This window comes from Stegostoma tigrinum, chromosome 19, assembly GCF_030684315.1.
Source record: "Stegostoma tigrinum isolate sSteTig4 chromosome 19, sSteTig4.hap1, whole genome shotgun sequence".
Taxonomy (NCBI): domain Eukaryota; kingdom Metazoa; phylum Chordata; class Chondrichthyes; order Orectolobiformes; family Stegostomatidae; genus Stegostoma; species Stegostoma tigrinum.
Genome location: NC_081372.1, coordinates 1,167,202 through 1,195,164, shown reverse-complemented (window position 1 = coordinate 1,195,164; position 27,963 = coordinate 1,167,202). Strand labels below are relative to the sequence as shown.

The 27,963-nt window shown below is 52.3% G+C and overlaps 1 protein-coding gene across 2 annotated transcripts in view; it reads right to left on the bottom strand.

Annotated features, from left to right (window-relative positions):
• mtss1 (MTSS I-BAR domain containing 1) overlaps window positions 1–15,543 on the bottom strand; it is a 161,586-nt gene extending 146,043 nt beyond the window's left edge. For both annotated transcript variants that reach the window (XM_059652674.1, XM_059652675.1), the window contains exon 1: window positions 15,147–15,543. In XM_059652674.1, the coding sequence (XP_059508657.1) occupies window positions 15,147–15,221 (75 nt within the window). In that variant the 5' untranslated portion in view covers window positions 15,222–15,543. The remainder of the gene's footprint in view (window positions 1–15,146) is intronic.
• Between the last annotated feature and the right edge of the window lie 12,420 nt (window positions 15,544–27,963).

The window sequence follows — 27,963 nt, the reverse complement described above, 5'->3', positions numbered from 1 at the left end:
TAAAGGCAGGGAGGGAACAAGATGACCGAGGTAGAGTTGGGAGAGTGGCTACAGACAGAGGGCAAGAGAGACTAAGGCAGAAAGAGAGAGAGATACAGATACAGGCAAAGGTGACCCTAATGATCAGGTCAAGGAATCTGGGCTAATTTTCCATCATTCCCGGGATAATCACTGTATGCTCCCTGCCAGAAATTAGTGACTCCCAGTTAATGTCCCTCTCTCACAGCTACTCAAAACTAAAAAAAAAGTGAAATTTAAAAGATTAGAGTACGCGTTTGCCACCATGGAGATTGGGTAACAAATGGCTGGAATAAGAAACACCTATAAATGTTACGTGATTGAGCCTGCCCACAGGCTCAGTGCGTTCCAACGTGCAAAACATTTCTCAATCCAAACCCCACCTAATCTTGGCACAGGAAGCTGCACGATGTCTCATCGTGAATCAATCTTGAGCAAGAGCATAGCTAAGGACATTGCTACAGATATTTTAGTCACTACCAGCTTTACAAACCAAGATACAAATCAGTCTGGGTCCACAGAAATCCTGGGTGAGTCAGAAGGTTTTCAGTTCAAGTTTGAGATTGGAGTTTTGAACCCAGCCTATACTCTGTACAGTACTGAGGGGCTGCTGTACTGTCAGAGGTTGTCTTTCAGATGACAGAGATAAAATCAAGATCCTATCTGGCCACTTCTCATAGGACTGGCCAATATTTGTTCTTCAAACAAAATCACAATAATCAGATAGTCTGTTTTTAATCACATTGCAGTTTGTGGAACGTTGATATGTGGAAGCTGGCTGTTGCGTTTCCTACAACACTTCATTTTATTGGCCATAAACTACCGTGGACCATTAACACTTTGAGTGATGCTGGAGAAATGCAACTTCAGTGGAAGTCCATTGAAGCTTGGAGGATGCAGTCCAAAAGGAGAGACCAAGTTAAAGCAGCTTGCACTATTTTCTACTAGTAGAATGAAAATTTAAATAATGATTTAGTTGACTGGGGAGCCATGAGACCTATAATGCCCCCACCCCCTTTACACTGAACAATATTATAATGGTAATTTGTAATGACAACTGCAATTTGTTCTTTCTTTGAGCTGAGATTGTGACTGCATGTTGCAATAATTCAGGCGGAGCTAAATTGAACAGTATCAGGTTAGACCTGGGTTTTAAGCAACATGTGGCTCATCACCCACTTTTGCCATCTTAATACCATTCGGATAAGGTTGTTCCGGTTCTGACCACTTCCCTGAATGATATAACCTTGATAACTTGCTCAACAGCCTGATTTGGAACTCCATCGCCATTCCTTCACTACCACTAATGTTCAAACACCACATCCCCACAACCAAAATCATTGCAAGTTGTCCATGAACCACACCAACTGCAGAGGTTCAAAGCGGTAGCTCACCATAATCTTTTCAGCGCAGTTACGAACGCACAGAAAATGCTGGCCCAGGCATTGACACCTGCATCCCATTAAAATATTTCCTGGTCTCCTGATCAGCACTGTTCCTCCGCTGGGATCAGTTGACTCAATCCTTCATTTGATAGTTTATGAAACAACTTCTTCTTTTAACTACACATAATAAGTCACTAAAATCGATGAATTCAGTCTCACTGAGGTTCTCTGTAAATACTTGGGGTCTTTATAAACACTGCACACAAAATGTTTCACATTGTCATGATTCCAGCTGATGGTGCTACTAGACAAATCGGATCCTGGGATGAAATCAGGCGTAACAGATCACATTTATTTTTAGCTAATTAACATGGTAGTGCGTCACAGAGACAAATTCACCTAAGGCTGCAGATTTTGTTCAACAAAAGTTAGTTACAGAAAAGAAAAAACAAAAGCAAACTAAGATATATGACAGTTAGAATGATCTCAAGGCAGATAACACATCAGCCAACTTTCCAAAACCATCTGTCACAAAAACTCAGAGTCCACAGAAATTACACTTCTATCCCAATTCTAAAGGTTAAGTAATTCCTGACAGTTTCTTCGCAGTGGACAGTGGATTCCATGAGTCCTTTCCAAATATACTAATATGAACTTTTCCTGAAATCTGAGATCCTAAACTTTCTCAGCTGTAATAACCTGCAGGTTTCTGAACAAATTCTCTTGGTTTGGAAATTTCATAAACTAAACCCTTCTTTTGAGGTAACCCACTCCTTAGACTGCTCAAGAGAAAACTGGCTTCTGAACTCAAGACTGATGTCTTCTGAACTGAAAGACTTACTTCTGAATTATTAAGAAAAGAAATTTGAACACCCTGGTTCCTTCTGAACTAAATAAAGAGTTGTTGGGTCAGACAGCATCCACGGATCTAATATAACAAAGTGTGGGGCTGGATGAACACAGCAGGCCAAGCAGCATCTTAGGAGCACAAAAGCTGACATTTCGGGCCTAGACCCTTGATCAGAAGGCTTTTCTGATGAAGGGTCTAGGCCCGAAACATCAGCTTTTGTGCTCCTAAGATGCTGCTTCTCCTGCTGTGTTCATCCAGCCCCACACTTTGTTATCTCGGATTCTCCAGCATCTGCAGTTCTCATTATCTCTGCTCAATAGGTCTAATGTTGAGTCTAGATTACTTTTCATCAAATCAAGAGTCAGCTGGATTTGAAATGTGAGCTTCCTGTCTCTCCATGGATGCTGTCTGATCCACTGTCATCTCCAGCATTGTTGTTTTCAGTACAGATTCCAGCATCTGCAGTAATTTGCTCCTAGAAAGTTAATGGCCTCTTTTCATTCGAACTACAGGGGTTTGTAATTACCTGTTTTCTGACTGATTCTGGATCAGGTCACTATAATATCTGTAAAAGCAACCTGTATTCCAGCATTATTACATCTTCACTCAGAATTTAACATGTTGGTGCATTATGATGGAAACCATTGGCGAAGAGACTAGAGCAATAGTTAGGGGCTGAAGTATTCCGCAGTGAGGTTGTGTGGGCTGGGGGAAGGGTGATGCACTCTATGCAGAGGGCACACACTCCATGTAAAGTATCCTGTGTGCCACTGTGCAGAGGGGCAGAGATGGGAGGGTACCAGTGAGGATGAGCTGAAGCAGAAAGCTTGACACACCTGGCGATCATATCAAAGTTATCAACCCGGCCCAATACAGGTGGCGTTTTGCCTTGGAGCTGTGGGGAAAAGGGTGACAGACACTCCAGTAGATCAATCACAAATAGAAGTCAAGATAAAGTAGATGCCCTTGAGGGATGATAACACAGGATAAAACAGTTTCAAACACAATACTGTGCACCCAGCAGCTGTACAAAAAAAAATTCAAAGTTCACAACGATCAAACCCCCACCACATTGTTGTCCGTTCCCCAAAGCACTGACCCGGCCCAAACATGAATCAATTAAGAGCCCCTCATCACCCAGGGGCCACAACGCAGCAACAAAAGAAACCAGGTGATATACTTTAAAAACTGGCACCAATGGATCCCAGATTACACTCTGTCAGTTGATACCGATCAGGGGACCTCTAACTTGGGACCAGGTAGTAATTGAATTGAATCAAATCAAAGCAAAGCACAAGGTCCATCTGACAGGATTGGAACTCTAAAGCAGAGATATCATACCAGACTTATATCAAATCAGGGTTAGACAATAACATGAGTATTGGGCACAATGCTGTTGCCCAAATAATAAAAAGGAAAGACAGGCAATAGAGGAAATGAGAACATACGAACTAGGAACAGGAGTAGGCCATTCAGCCCCTCAAGACTGCTTCACCTTTCAACATGATCATGGCTGACCTCACCTCTGCCTCAACGCCACTTTCCCGCCCATTCCCATAATCCTTCAACCCATTACTAATTAAAAATCTGTCTATCTCCTCAAACTGATCCAGTGTCCCAGCATCCACCACACACTGGGGAGTGACTTTCACATTCATGACCCTTCGAGGGAAGTAAGTTCTGCTCATCTACTTTAAATCTGTTATCCCCTTACCCTAAAACTACCACCTCTCATTCTAGATTGCCCACAAGGAGAACGATATGCTCTAAATGTTCATCAAATAACCTTTAACTTCTTATATATAATGATTGTATCTCTTACAATTCTTCTAAACTCTAGCAACTATAGGCCTAAACTATTCAGTATCTCCGAAAGCAATCCTTCCGTCTCTGATATTAATCGAGTGAATCTGTTCTGAACTGCCACCAACACAATTACATGTTTCCTCAAGTAAAAGGACCAAAACTGTACACAGTACTCCAATGCGGTCTCACCAAGGTGTACAATTCACCAGCTTGGTACCAGAGTTGAGGCTGTAGGGAAAGACTGAATAGACTGGGAACCTTTGTATTGAAACAGAAGGTGCAGGAGTGACCTAATATTGGGTTAGGCATAGAGAAGATGTCTCTAATCACAAGTCCAAAACCAATGCCAGAATCATTTCAACTGGCAATTCAAGCAAAACCTCTTTACCCAGAGAGCGGTGAAATTATAGAATTTGTTCCCATAGGGAGTAGTTTGTTTTGTGAATAATATCATTGCATGTAAGGGGAAGTTGGATAAACACTTGAGGGGAAGAGGAATACATGAAGCCCCAAGCAGTTAAAGTGCCCAATAACATTAAACACCTGGCTAGCTCCTTCCATGGGGATTAAACCCCCAGCAAAAGTTCGACTGTCAAACCAGAAGCAGAGAAAGGAATGGGTTTTGCATAAGGAGATGGAAATTCTGAATGAAACTTTTATTTATACCATCATTTGTACTGTATTCACCAATAATCACAACGGAAAAACAAAGTTACAAACAAGATTACTGCCATCATACCCGAAGTCCAAGCAAACGAGGAACATACAAGGAAGAGCACACCTTCCCCCTACTGCCATCTCATCTTGGCATTCACTCATCTGTAACTCAAGGCAACTCAATCCAATTCTCAATCTCTGCTGCCTTAGGGGTCTGGTGTGAATTGGAACATGACAATGTACACTTTTGCAGCACTATTTTGGTGCAACAGTTCAAGATGTTTCATTTGTAAGATTATAAAACAAAATATGTTACCAGGTCACATAAGGGCATGTGAGCAAAAACTTGGTCAAAAACAAAGATTTTAAGGGGTGTCTTAAAGAGGGTAAGACACAGAGAGATGTAGGGAAGGAATTCCAGAAGCTGGGCACAGACAGCTAGAGCCATGGCCACGAACTGTGAAGCAATTAATGCTAGAGATGCACAAAAGGCCAGAAATCTACCTGCACAGAGATCTTGAGGAGGTTACAGAGCCAAAGGAAAGAGGCAACAGGGATGTGGGCGGGGGTTGAAAACAAGGATGAGCAAAATAACTTGGAATATGTCGTGAATTAAATAAACTTCACACCTCACAAAGCAGTTGGGCTACAGCGGGTGGGGAGACACAGGATGGGCACTGAGGTCTGATTGAAGCTGAGTTGGCTGGTGATATTCTTTCAAACTGTCCTTTAGGGAGGGAAATGCCATTCTTACCCAGTTTGGTCTATGTGACTCCAAACCCACAACAATGTAGTTGACACTTAACTGTTCTCAGGTCACTTAGGGCTGGGCAATAAATATTGGGCTAGCCAGCAATGTCCGCATCCCATGAATGAATTTTTTTTTAAAAAGTTGCCATTTCCAATCACAATTCAACACTGAAAGGGAAGTACATGTGTGCAGTCATTCCTGAAAGAGTGAACAGGCTATAGCTGTGGTAATACATACTCCTCACATTCTTATTGCTCTTTTGTGAAGTCCCATAATTGAATCGCTGGTCAAGGCATCAGTGAATAACCCACGACAAACTGAATAGGGAAAATACCCCAGAAAGGGGTTAACAATTGCTGGAGAGAAAAGGGAGCAGGAAGAATCAAACAGCAACGGGAGCAAAACAAAGATCTGGAACAAAACCAGACATTGAACAGGTCGTGGTCACAGACTAACAACTGCAACTTCAGGAACAATTCAGAGAGCTTCAAGCAAATTGATGGTATGTACCCAGGGCCAGGCCACAGAACTAAAATACATGGAGAAACTGAGCATAGAGAATGTCAAGGGAAAAAGAAAAATTTCTTCAATGACACACTGTTTTGCAGCGGTCAGTTGAAGAGAAAGAATCATTGACAGAATACTAAACACCATTAGGACACAAATTAATAGACCAGAAAATTACAATCACAGGTGTCTGAACATACAAACATGCAAATTAGGAGCAGCAGTAGGCCACTTGGACCGTGGAATCTGCTCAAGATCATGGCTAATCCATCTTGCCTCCTATCATCCCTATTCTATCCAACGCTGCCTTAAAAATATTCAAAGCACTGTTTCCACCACCTTTTGAGGATGACAGTTCCAGAGAATCATCATGACCATCTAAGGCAAAATACTGCCTCATCGCTATCTTGAATGGGCATGATAGAGTCATACAGCATGGAAGCAGATCCTTCAGTCCAACTCGCCCAAGCCAAACCAGGTTTCCCAAACTAAACTAGTCCCATTTGCCTGTGTTTGGCCTAAATGCCTATAAACCCTTCCTATCCATATACCTTTCCAAATGTCTTGTAAATATTCTAATCATATCTGCAACTACAACTTCCCCTAGTTTGCCAGCCTCCATTGTCTTTCTCCACAGTAAAAACTGACAAAATATTTGTTTAGTACTGCTCCCATCTTCTGTGGTTCCATACGTAGATGATCACGTTGATCTTTAAAGGGTCCTATTGTCTCCTTAGTTGCTCTTTTGCTCTTAATGTACACGTCGTTTTATTTATTTATGAACGGGATGAAGGCACCACTGGCCAGACAGCATTTAATGCCCATCCCTAACTGTCCAGAGGGCAGTTCAGAGTCAACTATATTGCTGTGTGTCAGAAGTCACATGTTGGCCAGGCCAGGTAAGATCATTAGTGAACAAGATGGGTTCTGGCAATGGATTCGCGGTCATCATTAGATTCTCAATTCCAGATATTTATTGAATTCAAATTCCACCATCTACCATGGTAGGATTCGAACCCAGGTCCCCAGAATATTATCTGGGCCTCTGAGTTAACACTCCAGTGATAATAGCACTAGGCCAACACCTCCCCTGCTAGAATCTCTTTGTCACACTGAAGAACCAGACAGTTCTTCTTCCAGAATTCTGCACCTACACCCTTCTTCTCCAAAGTGAAAATAGATGTGGAGTCATACAGCACAGACACAAGCCCTTCGATCCAACTCACCTATGCCGACCAGACATCGCAATCTAACCTAGTTCCATTCACCAGCACTTGGCCCATATCCCTCTAAACCCTTCTTATTCTTACACCTTACCAGATGCCTTTTAAATGCTGTTATTGTATCTGCCTCCAACACATCCTGTGGCAGCTTTGTTCCAAACACACATCACTCTTTGCGTGAAAAAGTTACCCCTTACATCCTTTTTATATGTTTCGCCTCTCACTTTAAACCTCTGCTCTCCAGTTTTAGACTCCCTTATCCTAGGAAATAGATCTTGGCTATTCACTCTATCCATGCCCCTCATGATTTTATAAACCTCTATAAAGTCACCCTTCAGGCTCTGTTGCTCCAAGGAAAATTATCCCAGCCTTTTCAGCCTCTCCCTATAACTCAAACGTTCCAGTCCCAGCAACATCATTGTATATTTTTTCTGTACTAGTTTAACACCCTACAACGTCCTCCAGATTCTTCAGTCCTGAAGAAGGGTAATACCCAAAGTGTTGACTGCTCCTTTCCTCCAGATGCTGCCTGGCTTGCAGGGCCCTACTCTTTCCCTGGTTACCCCCTTCCCCTTGACTTACTTATAGAACATCTTAAATTCTCCCTAGTCTTATCCACCAGTATATTTTTATGACCATTCTTTGTTCTAATTGCTTTCTTGAGGTCTAGGGCCTCCCTTGACTTGGCCCCTTCATACGTTTAAATATTTCTTTTCCTTCTTATCTAGTCCTCTTTATCCCTTTGCCAATCACCAGGAATCACAGCCCTATGGTTCTTGATTCTGTCACCAATGGGAATAGTTTCATTCTAACTACTCTGTCCAGATCCCTCATGAGTTCAGCACCTCTTTCAAATCTCATCTGCACGAGTTCCAATTAGTCTAATTTATCTACGTTATTGAAGATGCTCATCCTTGGAGCTATTCTCATGATCATTTCCCACATACTCTCCATTGCTTTCACACCTTGCCACTAACATGGTGCCCAGAACTGATACCATACTCCACCTGAGGCTGACGTAATGTTCTACATAACTTTAACATAAACTCCTTTGACTTGGACTGTGTGCCCTGCCAATAAAGCCTAGGATACTGTATGCTTTACCAACCACACACACAACCTGTCCCGTCATCTTCAAACGATTTATCCAGGCATACCCCCAGTCTCGCTCTGGTGGGTAAAATTGGGAGAATTGGAAGATGTTCTATAAATAAGTCAAGGGGAAGGGGATAACCTGGGAAACAGTAGGGCCCAGCAAGCCAGGCAGCATTTGGAGGAAAGGAGCAGTACATCACTTCACAAATCTCTGCATTAAATTTCATCTGTCACCTTTTTGCATACTCCACCAACCTGTCCAAATCCTTCTGAAGTTCTACACTGCTCTCCCCACAGTTGACAATAGTTTTAAATTTCCAAGTTATGTAACATCTGCAAATTTTGAACTTGTGCCATACCCCAATGTCTAAGTTATTACTCTATATTATGAAGAGTCCAGGTCCTCCACAGACACCTGGGAAACTCCAATCTTCCTGTTCAAGAAACATCCATTAATTACTGCACCAGTTTAGTCTCCCTGTTGCTACTGCCCCTTTTGTTTCCTAGCTATGAATTTGCTCACAAGCCTATGGCCCGGTTCTGTATCAAATGTCTTTTGAAACTCCATCCACACTACATCAACATGATTATCTCCAAAAACCCTTTCTGCTACCTTTTCAAAAAGCGAGTCAATTAAATACGATTTGCCATCAAAAACCTGTGTAAGTTTCTCTTATTAATCTGCATTTGTTGAAATTACATTGTTACTTTTGTCCTGAATTATGAAACATGGGAATTCAGCCAGCAACAGAAAAGAATCATGCTCACTATGTGGGGTGCGTCTGAGATCAAAATTCCAACTTTGCACATAAAAAACAGATTTTGTAGAACACACGTTGATTTCCCAGCCAGATGACTCTGGCCCCTGTGCCATCCCACTCCAAGCTGTTGAGTGATTCTTGGGGTACAGCCGTTGAGATGCTGGGCAACGTGCTATTTCATCATGCCAGTTATTCAACTGCTAGGGCATCACAGCACGGCCTCACTCTCAGTCACGTGGTACTTTCAACAGATACTGCCAACCTTTGGAGGAGATATCAAACACTTCTCCCCCTCCTTACTGTCTAGAATTGCTCCAACTTTACTCTCTACCCTATCCAAGATCAGCAAACTCTGAATTCTGCTGCACCTCTAATCCGTGTGGCTAGGACAATCACCAGAAAAGTTCACTGAGCTGTGGGGAGTGCACTGAAAGCATTTGATGGGGACAGTATAGAAACAGCTTTACTCTGTATCTGAGTTCAATGTTAACACTGGAATAATATTACTAAACTAAACACAAATCCCCTATGACTTGCAAAATTTTAAGAATAGAACTTTAGTTGAGAATTGGAATTTCAACAAGTTTGAGGACCATGTATAAATTATCCCCATTTAGTAACTTTCCTAAAATAACAAAGCTGACTCATCAATTGGAAGTTGTGCCATTTCTTCTATTTCCTGACATCCCTCAATTTAACCAGCACAAAATCCAGTGGGAGTGAGTAAAGGGAAAGGGGAAATAAACAGGATTGTTGTCTCACCAGCATGAGAGACAAACATTAAAGAATCTCAGGATAGCACCTAACCTTATTTTGGGACCAAGGTGGTCAGGCAAGGAACATCAAAAATAGAATTCCCAGCTTGTACTGAGTGTCCCGATCACAATTTCAGAGTGGGTACTGGGTGCTACAATTAAAGTGGTACAAAACAAAGTTGCTGGGAAAGCTCAGCAGGTCTGGCAGCACCTGCGGAGGAGAAAACAGAGTTAACATTTCCGGTCCAGCGGCCCTTCTGAGGAAGGGTCACCAGACCCGAAACATTAACTCGTTTTCTTCTCCACAGGTGCTGCCAGACCTGCTGGGTTTCTCCAGCAACTTTGTTTTTGTTCCTGATTTACAACATCCACAGTTCTTTTTATTTACAATTAAAGTGGCTCTCCTCAGCAAGTAGGGCTCCCTCTCATCATTCACCTGTAAAGGACAAATTGAGAAAATACACAAACAGGGTGAAAATGGAAGCGAGAAAGTCAGCAATTTTACATTCAGGCAAAGCCCCTAGTTTACTGCCTGTTGAGTAGAGAACCAGCACATCCAATGGCAACTGTAGAGTAGGAGACCAACAATCAGATGTGTACACATGCTGCTTTAATCAACTGAGGGCTCCCTAAGCTGTGTACCTGTCAGAGAAAGCTCAGGTTAGCTTCAAGCCCCATCTTCACATTACTCTGAACTGATCACCTTACAGCCAATAGAACAAAATTCTCAGAAAAATTATTTATAAAATCTTTAAATTCCTGTACGTGGTACAATGTAATAAGCTAAGGCATGTTTCAAACAACCACAACGTTTGCATCAATCTTCAAACTTTCTAACACACCCCAGACTGTGTAGAATTAAAAAGCTAGTTTCCTTTAGCTCGTATTAAATGAAATTCCAGGAACACAGGGCCTCCAGTGAAATTGTGCAACTTGTGTCTCTGTCATTGAAAATACCCATTCAATATCCCATCAGCTGAAAGCCTCTATTGACTTCTCAAACGCCACATCTACAAGTCACCTTAGATGCCCCATAACCCATCGCTGGCTTACTAGGGTTTAACCAGGCCGTATCCAAAAATGAACTTCAAAATCATCATGCTCTTGTCCTCCCACACTCCACAATCGCTATGATGGCATATTATACCCTCACAATATAGCCCAGCACCTCAAACCCACCTCCAAAATTGGATTGGAGATAGCAAGAACTGAAGATGCTGGAGTCACAGTCTAAGACAATGTTGAGCTGGAGGAACACAGTAGGTCAGGCAGCATCGGATGAAAAGGAAAATCAATGTTTTGGGCCGGGATCCTTCTTCAGAACTCTGAAGGGCCCCAACCTGAAACGTTGTCTTTCCCACTCCTCTGATGCTGCCTGACCCACTGTGTTCCTCCAGCTCTAATACCAATTGTTACTTCCTCCATTCCACCTGCTGTTTCTGCAATTCTCCCCGAGAATGACACCTGGTCTTCACCCCTTAACAGTTTCAACCGAGCACTCAGGTGACCAGGTTTTTCCACCAAACAGACCATGCGTTCTTTGTGTACATTAATACAACAATTCCAACTACACCCAGCCAGATATATGCAAAAGACTGTTCATTCTGAAAATGAACATTTTCCTTTTCACAACAAAACTAAAAAGACTGGATTAAGACTGTCCCTGAACAGTCTCAAGGGCAATTCACAGATTTGCCCAAGCACAGTTACACAGTATGGGTTAGCAATGATAGGGTATTACGAAGCCAGTCTTATCACCAACTCAAGTTAACAGCAAACTTAAATTCAACAGCACTAATTAATCTAATCTCTTGTGAAAGTTAACTTTGAAAAATTTTAGATACTGCCAGAATTTCTATGTACAGTCTAGCAGACTGAGACTGAGGTTTTTTTGGGAGATAAAGGACATTAATGGTCAAAGTACCCAGGTGACCAGCTTTTCTAATGTTGCCTGGCCAGCTGTGTTTTTCCAGCTCCATACTGTGTTATTTCTGACTCCAGCATCTGCAGTTCTTGCTACTTCAGAGTGTTGGTGGAGGTAGAAGGCAGAGATGTGTTTGATGATACACCATAGACCCTGTAATGATGATATCATCAAGCAGATGCTGTACAGAAATCTCGCACAGAGCTGGTTAATCATTGTGGTAGAATGCCAATCAACTGGAATTTATGTCAAAAATATGGAGTACTTCACAGACCCACACTCAAAGGAAAAGGATGACAGGTCATCCGAACTGGAGGCACAGGAGAGGTGAGCAAATATCAGGGCAAGAAAACAACCCTGTGTGTTCCAGGCTACAGGCAGCGGAGCAATAACTGGTAACAGTGCATTCAGAGGATGAACTTTCCCCAGCAGCGGATCAGATAACACACATTTCAATATGGAAAGTCAGCACAGCAGTTTGTATCAAACATCTCACATACACAAGTCCAATTCAAACAGACCACGCCCAGCGCTCAAACACCTTCAAATATCCTGAACATCTCATAAATACAGACATACTCAGTGACTGCACACCCTCTCTGTGTACCATCCAACCATGCCTGGAAAAGCAGACACCAAACCTGGATCGGCATCCCATTACATCAATATTGGGCTGCCAGGGAGATGGAACCAAGAAATGTAGGTACATAAGAACACACAATTTTCAGAAGAAGTTATGACAAACAACCCACACACAACCAGGAGATAAGCAGTCAATCTGCAAAGACAGAGAACTTAGGCCAAGACACCAGATGAAATTCATTTCATCTTTCCAAACTATCCAGGGATCTATTACCATAGGGTTGCATTTAAACCTCATCTTCAGATACAGTGTTTCAGCAACTTGCACTCCCTCAGCACTGATCCACAATAGCGCAGCACTCCCCTGATACTGACTTGTAGTTATTGCTAGTCCAGATACAGAATGAACATTGGAGAGAAACACTGAACTCAACGTTTAACCCCAGGGGGAATGTTACAGTCCCAGTTGATCCAAGCAAAACTTTTCATAATTTTGCAAACTTCTAGCAGGTCACCCATAACCTTGTTTTCTGCAGAAACAAGCTTCAGTCTTTTCAATCATTCCTGATAAGTAGAGCTCTCACATTTCGTTACACATTAACTTAAAGATACAATTTTCGAAGTTGGAGCCATCTACAGGCTTGCACAGTCTAACACGGTGCAAAAACAGAAGTTGCTGGAAAAGCTCAGCAGGTTTGGCAGCATCTGTGAAGAAAAATCAGAGTTAACGTTTCAGGTCCAGTGACCCTTCCTCAGAACTGATGGTAGCCGGGAAAACGTCAGGTTATATGCAGAAAATAGAGATGCGCTAGGGAGTAAACAAAAGGGTTTCGCCTGAAGAGAGAGAAGAGTAGTTGGATAGACAAAGGAGTTGATAACAAATTGGCTAGGAGGATGAGTAGTTGTTAATCCTAACATTGGGCGGATTGAAGTTTTCCAATTTCCAAGTATGGGCATAAATCAATACTCCACATACAGTAAAAATCTAACTAAGTGTGACGCTGTGTTGATGGTTATAATATCATTGTTGGTAGTTAAGAATGTGTTAAAATCATTAATGGACAGCAGTGGATGGACAGCTATGTTTAAATAGACGGTTTTGCTTCTAACTCATTTTTGATCACACCTGGTGATAACGCCCAGTACAGAACTGATCACTGAACTAACACAACAGTCACTGCACCATATGAACAACAATGCATATTAATCACTGACCACTTAATCCCCTGCTCCAGCACCATCCTGACAACAGCTCAATCTCTCAGTAAATCTTAATATCCAAGTCTCTCATCATTCCGAACTGTTAAAGCAAAACTAAATCAAATGAGAAGACTTTGAAGATATTTTTTGCACCCTAACTATTTTTGGGGGAAGCATTCGGCACCCGAATTCTTCACCAGTTGTAAAACCACTCCAAATATCAGGCTGATCGCCACATTGTGCTGGTCTTTGAGAGACCTATCCAATAATGTCTCCCTCCCTCTCTCCCGCGAGTTTTGAGAAGATTTGTAGCTGAGGTTGAGTTTCTAGATGTGAGTTTGCTGGCTGAGCTGGAAGGTTAGTTTTCAGATGTTTCGTCACCATTCTAGGTAACATCATCAGTGAGCCTCCGACGAAGCACTGGTGTTATGTCCCGCTTTCTATTTATCTGTTTGGGTTTCCTTGTTAAGAGGCTTCACTGTCTGTCCCTCAAACATCATCTTCTTCAAACCCTCGTGCATTGCTGGAATGTTGAACCATTTCAAAACTTTCCCCAAACTGCATTGATCCTTTCTCAACCACCAACCCCAATCCCAACCCCAAAGTAAAAGATTAAAATGTAGTTTTATTAGGGAAAACTTGAGTTCCACAATTAAACAAGGAGTGTTAAACAGTGGATTCAGGATTAACCAACTTTAACTCTGGAAAACAACAACAAATTCCCATTTCTTCAGCCTCCTCTCCCCCTGACCCCGGTCACATCCCTTGTCCCCCCCTCCCCAAGTACACACACACACACACACACACACACACACACTGTCTCAGACATCCTCACAACACCTCACCCCAAACACACCACCCGGGGTCTAACTCCAGCCCTCAGGATCTCTTTTCTCCCCACACAAGACCTCTTCCTCCTCCCCCCATATGCTGGGGGATGGGGTGTGTTTAAATCTCCCTCCAACTCTCGCAGACCCCTCTCAACACCTCCCCTCGACCCTCGGGGGCCTGGTCTCTCATCACTTACAGGCCATACACCCTTGTGGGGGCAGGTCAGTGTCTCTCTTCCCTGCAACCCCCCACCAGGGGAGTCAGTGTCTCTCTCTCTCCCCCTCTCCGCACCCCCCCACCACCCCAGGAGTCACTCTCTCTCTCTCTCTCCCCCCCCCCCCGTCCACCCCCCACCCCCGGGGGAGTCAGTGTGTCTCTCTCTCTCTCCCCCTTCCCCCCCCCCGGGGGAGTCAGTGTCTCTCTCTCTCTCTCTCTCTCCCTCTCCCCCTTCCACCCCCCCCCCCCGGGGGGAGTCAGTGACTCTCCCCCCCCCCGGGGGAGTCAGTGTCTCTCTCTCCCCCCACCCCCAGGGGAGTCAGTGTCTCTCTCTCTCCCCCCCCCCACCACCCCCGGGGGGAGTCAGTGTCTCTCTCTCCCCCCACCCCCAGGGGAGTCAGTGTCTCTCTCTCTCTCCACCCCACCACCCCCGGGGGAGTCAGTGTCTCTCTCTCCCCCCGCCCCCCGGGGGGAGTCAGTGTCTCTCTCTCTCTCCCCCCCACCACCCCCGGGGGAGTCAGTGTCTCTCTCTCTCCCCCCCCCCCCCGGGTGGGGGTGTTTGTACCCCCTCCCCCGGGTCCTCACCTTCATGTCGCTCATGATGCTCTGGAAGAGCCCCCCCAGGGCGCTGCAATCCTTCTCCATTCCCCCCGCGTCCATCTTGGTGCCGGACACTCGGACACTCGGCTCCGGCCTCTCGCTCCCGCCGCGCGCTCCCGGCTCCGCGCTCACAGTCTCCGGTTCCCGGGCACCGAGCCCCGGCCCCAGTCCATTCCCCCCGCCCCGGTCAGTCACAGCGACCCCGTCACCGACTCTCTCTCTCTCTCTCCCGCTCACACACTCCCTCCTTTGCCCCCCTCCCTCACACACTCTCTATATTTCTCTCTCGCTCCTTTCACACTCTCTCTCTCTCTCTCCTTCCTTCTGTCTCTCTCAGTCTTTCCCAGTTTCCATTTTTTTCTCTCCTGCTGCCGTTTCCTGGGAGGAGTCGGAAACTTCGCCAATTCCCTCAAATCCCCGCCCTCCCGCAACCGGCGGACATTCCGCCCTCCACCCTCGTCCCCTCCCTCCCTCCACCCCCCGATCCCTCCCTCCCTCCCTCCCCCCCCCCGTCCCCTCCCTCCCTCCCCCCCCCCGTCCCCTCCCTCCCTCCCCCCCCGTCCCCTCCACCCCCGTCCCCTCCACCCCCGTCCCCTCCACCCCCGTCCCCTCCCTCCCTCCGTCCACCCTCGTCCCCTCCCTCCCTCCACCCTCGTCCCCTCCCTCCCTCCACCCTCGTCCCCTCCCTCCCTCCACCCTCGTCCCCTCCCTCCCTCCCTCCCTCCACCCTCGTCCCCTCCCTCCCTCCCTCCCTCCACCCTCGTCCCCTCCCTCCCTCCCCCCTCGTCCCCTCCCTCCCTCCCCCCTCGTCCCCTCCCTCCCTCCCTCCCCCCTCGTCCCCTCCCTCCCTCCCTCCCCCCTCGTCCCCTCCCTCCCTCCCTCCCCCCTCGTCCCCTCCCTCCCTCCCTCCCCCCTCGTCCCCTCGTCCCCTCCCTCCCCCCTCGTCCCCTCGTCCCCTCCCTCCCTCCCTCCCCCCTCGTCCCCTCCCTCCCTCCCTCCCCCCTCGTCCCCTCGTCCCCTCCCTCCCCCCTCGTCCCCTCGTCCCCTCCCTCCCTCCCCCCTCGTCCCCTCGTCCCCTCCCTCCCTCCCCCCTCGTCCCCTCCCTCCCTCCCCCCTCGTCCCCTCCCTCCCTCCCTCCCCCCTCGTCCCCTCCCTCCCTCCCTCCTCGTCCCCTCCCTCCCTCCCTCCCCCCTCGTCCCCTCCCTCCCTCCCCCCTCGTCCCCTCCCTCCCTCCCTCCCCCCTCGTCCCCTCCCTCCCTCCCTCCCCCCTCGTCCCCTCCCTCCCTCCCTCCCCCCTCGTCCCCTCCCTCCCTCCCTCCCCCCTCGTCCCCTCCCTCCCTCCCTCCCCCCTCGTCCCCTCCCTCCCTCCCCCCTCGTCCCCTCCCTCCCTCCCTCCCTCCCTCCTCGTCCCCTCCCTCCCTCCCTCCCCCCTCGTCCCCTCCCTCCCTCCCTCCCCCCTCGTCCCCTCCCTCCCTCCCTCCCCCCCTCCCTCCCTCCCTCCCCCCCTCCCCCCTCGTCCCCTCCCTCCCTCCCTCCCTCCCCCCTCGTCCCCTCCCTCCCTCCCTCCCCCCTCGTCCCCTCCCTCCCTCCCTCCCCCCTCGTCCCCTCCCTCCCTCCCCCCTCGTCCCCTCCCTCCCTCCCCCCTCGTCCCCTCCCTCCCTCCCCCCTCGTCCCCTCCCTCCCTCCCTCCCCGTCCCCTCCCTCCCTCCCTCCCTCCCCCCTCGTCCCCTCCCTCCCTCCCCCCTCGTCCCCTCCCTCCCTCCCTCCCTCCCCCCTCGTCCCCTCCCTCCCTCCCTCCCCCCCTCCCCCCTCGTCCCCTCCCTCCCCCCCTCCCCCCTCGTCCCCTCCCTCCCTCCCTCCCTCCCCCCTCGTCCCCTCCCTCCCTCCCTCCCCCCTCGTCCCCTCCCTCCCTCCCTCCCCCCTCGTCCCCTCCCTCCCTCCCCCCTCGTCCCCTCCCTCCCTCCCCCCTCGTCCCCTCCCTCCCTCCCCCCTCGTCCCCTCCCTCCCTCCCTCCCCGTCCCCTCCCTCCCTCCCTCCCTCCCCCCTCGTCCCCTCCCTCCCTCCCCCCTCGTCCCCTCCCTCCCTCCCTCCCTCCCTCCTCGTCCCCTCCCTCCCCCCCTCGTCCCCTCCCTCCCCCCCTCGTCCCCTCCCTCCCCCCTCGTCCCCTCCCTCCCTCCCTCCCCCCTCGTCCCCTCCCTCCCCCCTCCCCCCTCGTCCCCTCCCTCCCCCCTCGTCCCCTCCCTCCCCCCTCGTCCCCTCGTCCCCTCCCTCCCTCCCTCCCCCCTCCCTCCCTCCCCCCTCGTCCCCTCCCTCCCTCCCCCCTCGTCCCCTCCCTCCCTCCCTCCCCCCCTCCCCCCCTCCCCCCCTCCCCCCTCGTCCCCTCCCTCCCCCCCTCCCCCCTCGTCCCCTCCCTCCCTCCCTCCCCCCTCGTCCCCTCCCTCCCCCCTCGTCCCCTCCCTCCCCCCTCGTCCCCTCCCTCCCCCCTCGTCCCCTCCCTCCCCCCTCGTCCCCTCCCTCCCTCCTCGTCCCCTCCCTCTCTCCCTCCCCCCTCGTCCCCTCCCTCCCTCCCCCCTCGTCCCCTCCCTCCCCCCTCGTCCCCTCCCTCCCTCCCCCCTCGTCCCCTCCCTCCCTCCCCCCTCGTCCCCTCCCTCCCTCCCTCCCTCCCTCGTCCCCTCCCTCCCTCCCTCCCTCGTCCCCTCCCTCCCTCCCTCGTCCCCTCCCTCCCTCCCTCCCCCCTCGTCCCCTCCCTCCCTCCCCCCTCGTCCCCTCCCTCCCTCCCTCCCCCCTCGTCCCCTCCCTCCCTCCTCCCTCGTCCCCTCCCTCCCTCCTCGTCCCCTCCCTCCCTCCCTCGTCCCCTCCCTCCCTCCCTCCCTCGTCCCCTCCCTCCCTCCCTCCCTCGTCCCCTCCCTCCCTCCACCCTCCCCCCCTCCCTCCCTCCACCCTCCCCCCCTCCCTCACCCCCTCCCTCCCCCCCTCCCTCCCCCCCTCCCTCACCCCCTCCCTCCCCCCCTCCCTCCCTCCCTCCCTCCCTCCCTCACTCCCTCACCCCCTCCCTCCCTCACCCCCTCCCTCCCTCCCTCACTCCCTCCCTCCCTCCCTCACTCCCTCCCTCCCTCACTCCCTCCCTCACTCCCTCCCTCCCCCTCCCTCACCCCCTCCCTCCCCCTCCCTCACCCCCTCCCTCCCCTCCCTCCCCCCTCCCTCACCCCCCTCCCCCCTCCCTCACCCCCCTCCCCCCTCCCTCACCCATCCCTCACCCCTCCCTCACCCCCTCCCTCACCCCCTCCCTCACCCCCTCCCTCACCCCCTCCCTCACCCCTCCCTCACCCCTCCCTCACCCCTCCCTCCCCCCTCCCTCACCCCCTCCCTCACCCCCTCCCTCACCTCCCCCCTCCCTCACCCCTCCCTCACCCCCCCCTCCCTCACCCCCCCTCCCTCACCCCCCCTCCCTCACCCCCCCCTCCCTCACCCCCTCCCTCCCTCCTTCGCCCCATCCCCTCCCTCCCTCGCCCGCCCCCTCCCTCCCTCGCCCCATCCCTCCCTCCCTCGCCCCATCCCCTCCCTCCCTCGCCCGCCCCCTCCCTCCCTCGCCCGCCCCCTCCCTCCCTCGCCCGCCCCCTCCCTCCCTCCCTCGCCCGCCCCCTCCCTCCCTCCCTCGCCCGCCCCCTCCCTCCCTCCCTCCCTCGCCCGCCTCCTCCCTCCCTCCCTCCCTCGCCCGCCCCCTCCCTCCCTCCCTCGCCCGCCCCCTCCCTCCCTCCCTCGCCCGCCCCCTCCCTCCCTCCCTCCCTCGCCCGCCTCCTCCCTCCCTCCCTCCCTCGCCCGCCTCCTCCCTCCCTCCCTCCCTCGCCCGCCTCCTCCCTCCCCTCCTCCCTCCCCTCCCCTCCTCCCTCCCCTCCCCTCCTCCCTCCCTCCCTCCCTCCCTCCCTCGCCCGCCTCCTCCCTCCCTCGCCCGCCTCCTCCCTCCCTCGCCCGCCTCCTCCCTCGCCCGCCCGCCCCCTCCCTCGCCCCCCGCCCCCTCCCTCGCCCCCCCGCCCCCTCCCTCGCTCACCCCCCCGCCCCCTCCCTCGCTCACCCCCCCACCCTCCCCCCCCCACCCCCCCACCCCCCCACCCCCCCCCACCCCCCCTCCCTCACCCCCCCCACCCCCCCCACCCTCCCTCCCTCACCCCCCCCCCACCCTCCCTCCCTCACCCCCCCCACCCCCCCCACCCTCCCTCCCTCACCCCCCCCCCACCCTCCCTCCCTCACCCCCCCCACCCTCCCTCCCTCACCCCCCCCCACCCTCCCTCACCCCCTCCCTCCCTCCCTCCCTCACCCCCTCCCTCCCTCCCCCACTCCCTCCCCCCCTCCCCCACTCCCTCCCCCCCTCCCCCACCCCCTCCCCCACTCCCTCCCCCCCTCCCCCACTCCCTCCCCCCCTCCCCCACTCCCTCCCTCCCCCACTCCCTCCCTCCCCCCCTCCCTCCCTCCCTCCCTCCCCCCCTCCCTCCCTCCCTCCCTCCTCCCTCCCTCCCCCCTCCTCCCTCCCTCCCCCCCCTCCTCCCTCCTCCCCTCCTCCCTCCCTCCCTCCCCTCCCTCCCTCCCCCCCCCCCCTCCCTCCCCCCTCCCCCCCCCCTCCCTCCCCCCTCCCCCCCCCCTCCCCCCCCCTCCCTCCCCCCTCCCCCCCCCCTCCCCCCCTCCCTCCCCCCCCTCCCTCCCCCCCCTCCCTCCCCCCCTCCCTCCGCCCCTCCCCCTCCCTCCGCCCCTCCCTCCGCCCCTCCCTCCCTCCCCCCTCCCTCCGCCCCTCCCTCCGCCCCTCCCTCCCTCCCCCCTCCCCCCTCCCTCCCTCCCCCCCCCTCCCCCCTCCCTCCCTCCCCCCTCCCCCCTCCCTCCGCCCCTCCCCCCCTCCCTCCGCCCCTCCCCCCCTCCCTCCTCCCTCCGCCCCTCCCCCCCTCCCCCCCTCCCTCCGCCCCTCCCTCCGCCCCTCCGCCCCTCCGCCCCTCCCTCCCTCCCCTCCCCCCCTCCGCCCCTCCCTCCCTCCCCTCCCCCCCTCCGCCCCTCCCTCCCTCCCTCCCTCCCTCCCTCACCCCCTCCCTCCCTCCCTCCCTCCCTCACCCCCTCCCTCCCTCCCTCACCCCCTCACCCCCTCCCTCCCTCACCCCCTCACCCCCTCCCTCCCTCACCCCCTCACCCTCTCCCTCCCTCACCCCCTCACCCTCATCCCCTCCATCTCTATCCCCTTCCTCGCCCGCATCCCCCCCCGCCCCCTCCCCCCCGCCCCATCCCCCCCCTCCCCCCCGCCCCATCCCCTCCCTCCCCCCCGCCCCATCCCCTCCATCGCCCCCGCCCCATCCCCTCCATCGCCCCCATCCCCTCCATCGCCCCCATCCCCTCCTTCCCTCGCCCCATCCCTCCCCTCATCCCTCCCTCGCCCCATCCCCTCCCTCCCTCGCCCCATCCCCTCCCTCCCTCGCCCGCCCCCTCCCTCCCTCGCCCCGCCCCCTCCCTCCCTCGCCCCGCCCCCTCCCTCCCTCGCCCCGCCCCCTCCCTCGCCCCGCCCCCTCCCTCCCTCGCCCCGCCCCCTCCCTCCCTCGCCCGCCCGCCCCCTCCCTCGCCCGCCCGCCCCCTCCCTCACCCCCCCCACCCTCCCTCACCCCCCCCCACCCTCCCTCCCTCACCCCCCCCACCCTCACCACCACCCCCCCTCCCTCCCTCCCTCCCTCACCCCCACCCCCCCTCACCCCCCACCCCCCCTCTCCCCCCCCACCCCCCTCTCCCTCACCCCCCTCTCCCTCACCCCCCTCTCCCTCACCCCCCACCACCCCCTCCCTCACCCCCCACCACCCCCTCCCTCACCCCCCACCCCCCCTCCCTCACCCCCTACCCCCCCCCTCCCTCACCCCCTCCACCCTCTCTCCCTCACCCCCTCCACCCTCTCTCCCTCACCCCCCCATCCTCCCTCCCTCTCTCCCTCACCTCCCCATCCTCTCTCCCTCACCCCCCATCCTCCCTCACCCCCTCACCCTCACCCCCCATCCTCCCTCCCTCACCCCCTCACCCCCCCTCCCTCCCTCCCTCACCCCCCTCCCTCCCTCCCTCACCCCCTCTCCCTCCCTCCCTCACCCCCTCTCCCTCCCTCCCTCACCCCCTCTCCCTCCCTCCCTCACCCCCCCTCCCTCCCTCCCTCACCCCCTCTCCCTCCCTCCCTCACCCCCTCTCCCTCCCTCACCCCCTCTCCCTCCCTCCCTCACCCCCTCTCCCCTCCTCACCCCCTCTCCCTCCCTCACCCCCTCACCCTCCCTCACCCTCCCTCCCCCACTCCCTCACCCCCACCCACATCCCCTCCCTCCTTCACCCCACCCCCTCCCCTCCCTCACCCCCTCCCCTCCCTCACCCCCTCCCCTCCCTCACAAGGACACGGGCAAGTTAGTGTTCAGCAACGAAACTGGCCTCAGTGCCATTGGGGTAAAATGTGGAATGTGGTGGGGGATGGCAGTTGGTGTTAATGGGATGAGGCTGGATTGTGATGCCCCCTTGGTTGAGCAGCGTGCGCTAGTACATGGAATTGCTGCTGAGCGAGTTAGCGGAGGTTTTTCACCCCCACTCTTAACAGCACAGTAATCCCTGCACAGTCACACCAGCTGCCTTCTTAAGATTCCGGACATCCAGTGCAAAATGGGATAAAATTCCCGGGAAGGTAATGGGAAATCTGGGAGCATCTTCCACTTCGCTGGGTGAAGGGATTGCTGCAGCTTCCTCAGGAAGGTTTAGGGTCACTGCTGGGTTTGTGCAAAAATAACTGTGACTCTAACCCACCCACTGCTTTGGCAGGAGAACGAGCCGAAAATATCAGCCAAGCCTTTCACTCCAACACAAGCCAGCCTGCAATTTAGAGCTCCCCCAATGGCTCCTTGTGGTGAGGCAGACACATCAAAGAGCAGGCTGTTTCAGCTGAATCAACTGCAGCCCGCGTGATAATTGCATTTATGCAGCGCCTTCTAGGGTACAAACTGTCACAATGTGGTGTAGAGAAAGCTTTTTTCACTTTTCACAGCAGACTACAAGCCCTTCAGCTCACAATGTTGTGCCGACCTATTATCTTGCTAAGATCAAACTACTCTGCATACCCTACATTTTACTATCCTCCATGTGCCTATGCAAGAGTCACTTAGAAGTCTCCAAAGTATCTGATTTCACGAACACTGCTGGCAGTTCATTGCACGTGCCCCCCACTCTCTGTGTGAAGAACCTACCTCTGACATCTCCCGTACACCTTCCTACCATCACCTTCAAATTATAGCCCCTCGTAATAGTCATTTCCGCCCTGGGAAAAAGTCTCTGACTATCCACTGTATCTATGCCTCACATCACAACATCGTGGGCCGAAGGGCCTGTACTGTGCTGTACTTTTCTATGTTCTATCATCTTTTACATCTCTATTGAGTCACCTCTCATTCTCCTTCGCTCCAGTGAAAAATCCCTAGCTCACTCAACCTTTCCTCATAAGACCTTCCCCCCCCCCCCCCCCCCCCCCCCCCAGTCCAGGCAGCACCCTGGTACAAAGAAAGAAACAAAGAAACCGACAGCACAGGAACAGGCCCTTCGGCCCTCCAAGCCTACGCCGATCGAGATCCTCTGTCTAACCTGTCATCTATTTTCTAACGGTCTGTGTCCATTTGCTCCCTGCCTATCCATGTACCTGTCCAGATACATCTTTAAAGACGCTAACGTGTCTGCGTCTACCACCTCCGCTGGCAACGCGTTCCAGGCACCCACCAACCTCTGTGTAAAGAACTTTCTACGCATATCTCCCTTAAACTTTCCTCCTCTCACTTTGAACTCATGACCCCTAGCTATTGAGTCCCCAACTGTGGGGAAAAAGCTTCTTGCTATCCACCCTGTCTATACCCCTCATGATTTTGTAGACCTCAACCAGGTCCCCCCTCAATCTCCGTCTTTCTAATGAAAATAATCCTAATCTATTCAACCTCTCTTCATAGCTAGCACCCTCCATACCAGGCAACATCCTGGTGAACCTCCTCTACACCCTCTCCAAAGCATCCACATCCTTTTGGTAATGTGGTGACCAGAACTGTACACAGTACTCCAAATGTGGCCAAACCAAAGTCCGATACAACTGCAACATGACCTGCCAACTCATGTACTCAATACCCCGCCCAATGAAGGAAAGCATGCCATATGCCTCCTTGACCACTCTATTGACCTGCGTTGTCACCTTCAGGGAACAATGGACCTGAACACCCAGATCTCTGTTCATCAATTTTCCCTAGGACTTTTCCATTTACCGTATAGTTTGCTCTTGAATTGAATCTTCCAAAATGCATCGCCTCGCATTTGCCCGGATTGAACTCCATCTGCCATTTATCTGCCCAACTCTCCAGTCTATCTATATTCTGCTGTAATTTCTGACAGTCCCCTTCACTATCAGCTACTCCATCAATCCTAGTGTCATCAGCAAACTTGCTGATCAGACCACCTACGCCTTCCTCCAGATCATTTACATATATCACAAACAACAGTAGTCGCAGCACAGATTCCTGTGGAACACCACTGGTCACAGGTCTCCAATTTGAGAAACTCCCTTCTACTACTACCCTCTGTCTCCTGTTGCCCAGCCAGTTTTTTTATCCATCTAGCTAGCACACCCTGGACCCCATGTGACTTCACTTTCTCCATCAGGCTACCATGGGGAACGTTATCAAACGCCTTACTGAAGTCCATGTATATGACATCTACAGCCTTGCCTTCATCAACTTTGTCACGTCCTCAAAGAATTCTATTAAGTTGGTAAGACATGACGTTCCCTGTACAAAACCATGTTGCCTATCACTGATAAGCCCATTTTCTTCCAAATGGGAATAGACTCTATCCCTCAGTATCTTCTCCAGTAGCTTCCCTACCACTGACGTCAGGCTCACCGGTCAATGATTACCTGGATTATCCTTGCTGCCCTTTTTAAACAAGGGACAACATTAGCAAGTCTCCAATCCTCTGGGACCTCACCCGTCTTTAAGGACACTGCAAAGATATCTGTTAGGGCCCCGGCTATTTCCTCTCTCACTTCCCTCAAAACCTGGGATAGATCCCATCCGGACCTGGGGACTTGTCCACCTTAATGTCTTTTAGGATACCTAACACTTCCTCCTTCCTTATGTCAACTTGACCTAGACTAAGCAAACATCTATCCCTCACCTCAACATCCATCATGTCCCTCTCCTTGGTGAATACCGATGCAAAGTACTCGTTAAGAATGTCACCCATTTTCTCTGACTCAGCGCATAACTTACCTTCTTTGTCCTTAAGTCGGCCTATCCTTTCTCTAGTTATCCTCTTGCTCTTTGTATATGAATAAAAGGCATTGGGATTTTCCTTAACCATGTTTGCCAGCAATATCTCATGTTCTCTCTTAGCCCTCCTAATCCCTTTTTTCAGATTCGCTCTACATTCCCGATATTCTTCTAAAGCTTCGTCTGTCTCCAGTCGCCTAGACCTCATGTATGCTTCCTTTTTTCTCTTGGCTAGTCTCACAATTTCGCCTGTCATCCATGGCTCCCTAATCTTGCCTTTTCTATTCCTCATTTTCACAGGAACATGTCTCTCCAGCACGCTAATCAACCTCTCCTTAAAAGCCTCCCAATTATCAAATGTGGATTTACCTTCAAACAGTTTCTCCCAATCTACATTCCTCAGATCCTGCCGAATCTTGGTATAGACGGCCTTCCCCCAGTTTACTACTCTTCCTTTAGGACCACTCCTATCCTTGTCCATGAATATTGTAAAACTTACGGAATTGTGGTCACTATTTCCAAAGTAGTCCCCTACAGTAAAATCAACCACCTGGCCGGGTTCATTCCCCAGCACCAGGTCCAGTATGGCCCTTTCCTGAGTTGGACCACATACATAATGCTCTAGAAAACCCTCCTGGACGCACCTTACAAATTCTGCTCCGTCTTGACCCCTAACACTGAATGAATCCCAGTCAATGTTGGGAAAATTAAAATCTCCCTCACCACCACCCTGTTGCTCCTGCACCTTTCCATTATCTGTTTACATATTTGTACCTCTATCTCACGCTCGCTGTTGGAAGGCCTGTAGTACAGCCCCAACATTGTTACTGCATCCTTCCTATTTCTGAGTTCTACCCATATTGCCTCACTGCTTGAGTCCTCCATGGCGCCCTCCTTCAGTGCGGCTGTGATATCGTCTTTGACCATTACTGCAACTCCTCCACCCCTTTTACCTCCCTCTCTATCCCGCCTGAAGCATCGATATCCTGGGACAACTAGCTGCCAGTCATGCCCTTCCCTCAACCAAGTCTCAGTAATAGCAATAACATCTTACTCCCAGGTACCGATCCAAGCCCTAAGCTCATCTGCCTTATCTACTACACTTCTCACATTAAAACAAATGCACCTCAGACCACCTATCCCTTTGTGTTCATCATCTGCTCCCCGACTACTATTCCCTTTAGTCACACTGACTCCATTATCTAGTTCCCTACAGGCTTTCGTTTCTACCTCCTTTCTGTCCAATATTTGGTTCCCATCCCCGTGCCACATTAGTTTAAACCCTCCCCCACAGCATTAGCAAAAGCACCCCCAAGGACATTGGTTCCAGTCCGGATCAGGTGTAGACCGTCCAATTTGTAATAGTCCCACCTTCCCCAGAACAGGTCCCTATATCCCAAAAATCTGAACCCCTCCCTCTTACACCATCTCTCAAGTCACACATTCATCCTGGCTATTCTTTCATTTCTGCACTGATTAGCACGTGGCACTGGTAGCAATCCCGAGATACTACCTTTGAGGTCCTACTTTTTAACTTGGCTCCTAACTCCCTAAATTCTGCTTGTAGGACCTCATCCCGTTTTCTGCCTATATCGTTGGTGCCTATATGCACCACGACAGCTGGCTGTTTGCCCTCCCCCTTCAGAATTTTCTGCCACCGATCGTGCACCTGGGAGGCAACATACCATTCGGGATAATGGGAACTGCAGATGCTGGAGATTCCAAGATAATAAAATGTGAGGCTGGATGAACACAGCAGGCCAAGCAGCATCTCAGGAGCACAAAAGCTGACGTTTCGGGCCTAGACCCTTCATCAGAGAGGGGGATGGGGTGAGGGTTCTGGAATAAATAGGGAGAGAGGGGGAGGCGGACCGAAGATGGAGAGTAAAGAAGATAGGTGGAGAGGCTGTAGGTGGGGAGGTAGGGAGGGGATAGGTCAGTCCAGGGAAGACGGACAGGTCAAGGAGGTGGGATGAGGTTAGTAGGTAGCTGGGGGTGCGACTTGGGGTGGGAGGAAGGGATGGGTGAGAGGAAGAACAGGTTAGGGAGGCAGAGACAGGTTGGACTGGTTTTGGGATGCAGTGGGTGGGGGGGAAGAGCTGGGCTGGTTGTGTGGTGCAGTGGGGGGAGGGGACGAACTGGGCTGGTTTAGGGATGCAGTGGGGGAAGGGGAGATTTTGAAACTGGTGAAGTCCACATTGATACCATATGGCTGCAGGGTTCCCAGGCGGAATATGAGTTGCTGTTCCTGCAACCTTCGGGTGGCATCATTGTGGCAGTGCAGGAGGCCCATGATGGACATGTCATCAAGAGAATGGGAGGGGGAGTGGAAATGGTTTGCGACTGGGAGGTGCAGTTGTTTGTGGCAGTGACCATTCGGGAGCCTTGTTTTCGACCGCAAAACCGCCTATCTACTCCCCTTACAATTGAATCCCCAATGACTATTGCCCTTCCACTCTTTTTCCCGCCCTTCTGTACAGCAGAGCCAGCCATGGTGCCGTGAACCTGGCTACTGCTGCCTTCCTCTGGGAGCCATCTCCCCCAACAGTATTCAAAACGGTATACCTGTTTTGGAGGGAGATGACCGCAGGGGACACGTGCACTGCCTTCCTGCTCTTCCTCTGCCTTTTGGTCACCCATTCGCTATCTCTGTCAGCAATCCTAATCTGCAGTGTGACCAAATTGCTAAACGTGCTATCCACGACCCCCTCAGCATCGCGTATGCTCCAAAGTGAGTCCATCCGCAGCTCCAGAGCCGTCATGCGGTCTAACAAGAGCTGCAGCTGGACACACTTCCTGCACGTGAAGGAGTCAGGGACATCAGCCCTGTCCCTGAGCTCCCACATTGAGCAAGAGGAGCACAACACGGGTGTGAGATCTCCCGACATTATTAAACTTAACTTAGATAAATGAAAAAGGAACCAAAAGGTTTTTGGCAATCACAAGATATATATATAAAGAAACGTGAAACAGAAAAAGCCTTACCTTATCTACACACCACCGAGTCTTTTTCTTGGTTAGAGGAGGAGGGCAGCTGGGAGACACTACACGTGTAGTGTCACGGGTTCAGCCGCTGCCCAAATAAATGAAGACCGCTCCCGCTCAAGGTAAGCTTTTTAAAGTGGTAAAAAAAAGTTACCTTCCCGGCAGCCTCCTGGTAAATCTCCTCTGCACCCTCTCTAAAGCTTCCACATCTTTCCTATAATGAGGTGACCAAAACTGAACACAATATTCCAAGTGTGGCCTAACCAGAGTTTTATAGAGCTGCAGCATTACCTCGTGGCTGTTAAACTCCATTCCCCTGTCAATGAAAGCCAACACACCACACGCCTTCTTTACAACCCTATCAACTTGGGTAGCAACTTTGAGAGATCTGTGGATGTAGACCCCAAGATCCCTCTGTTCCTCCACATTGCCAAGAATCCTGCCATTAACCCTGTATTCTTCATTCAAATTCGACCTTCCAAAATGAATCTCTTCACACTTTTCTGGGTTGAATTCCATCTGACACTTTT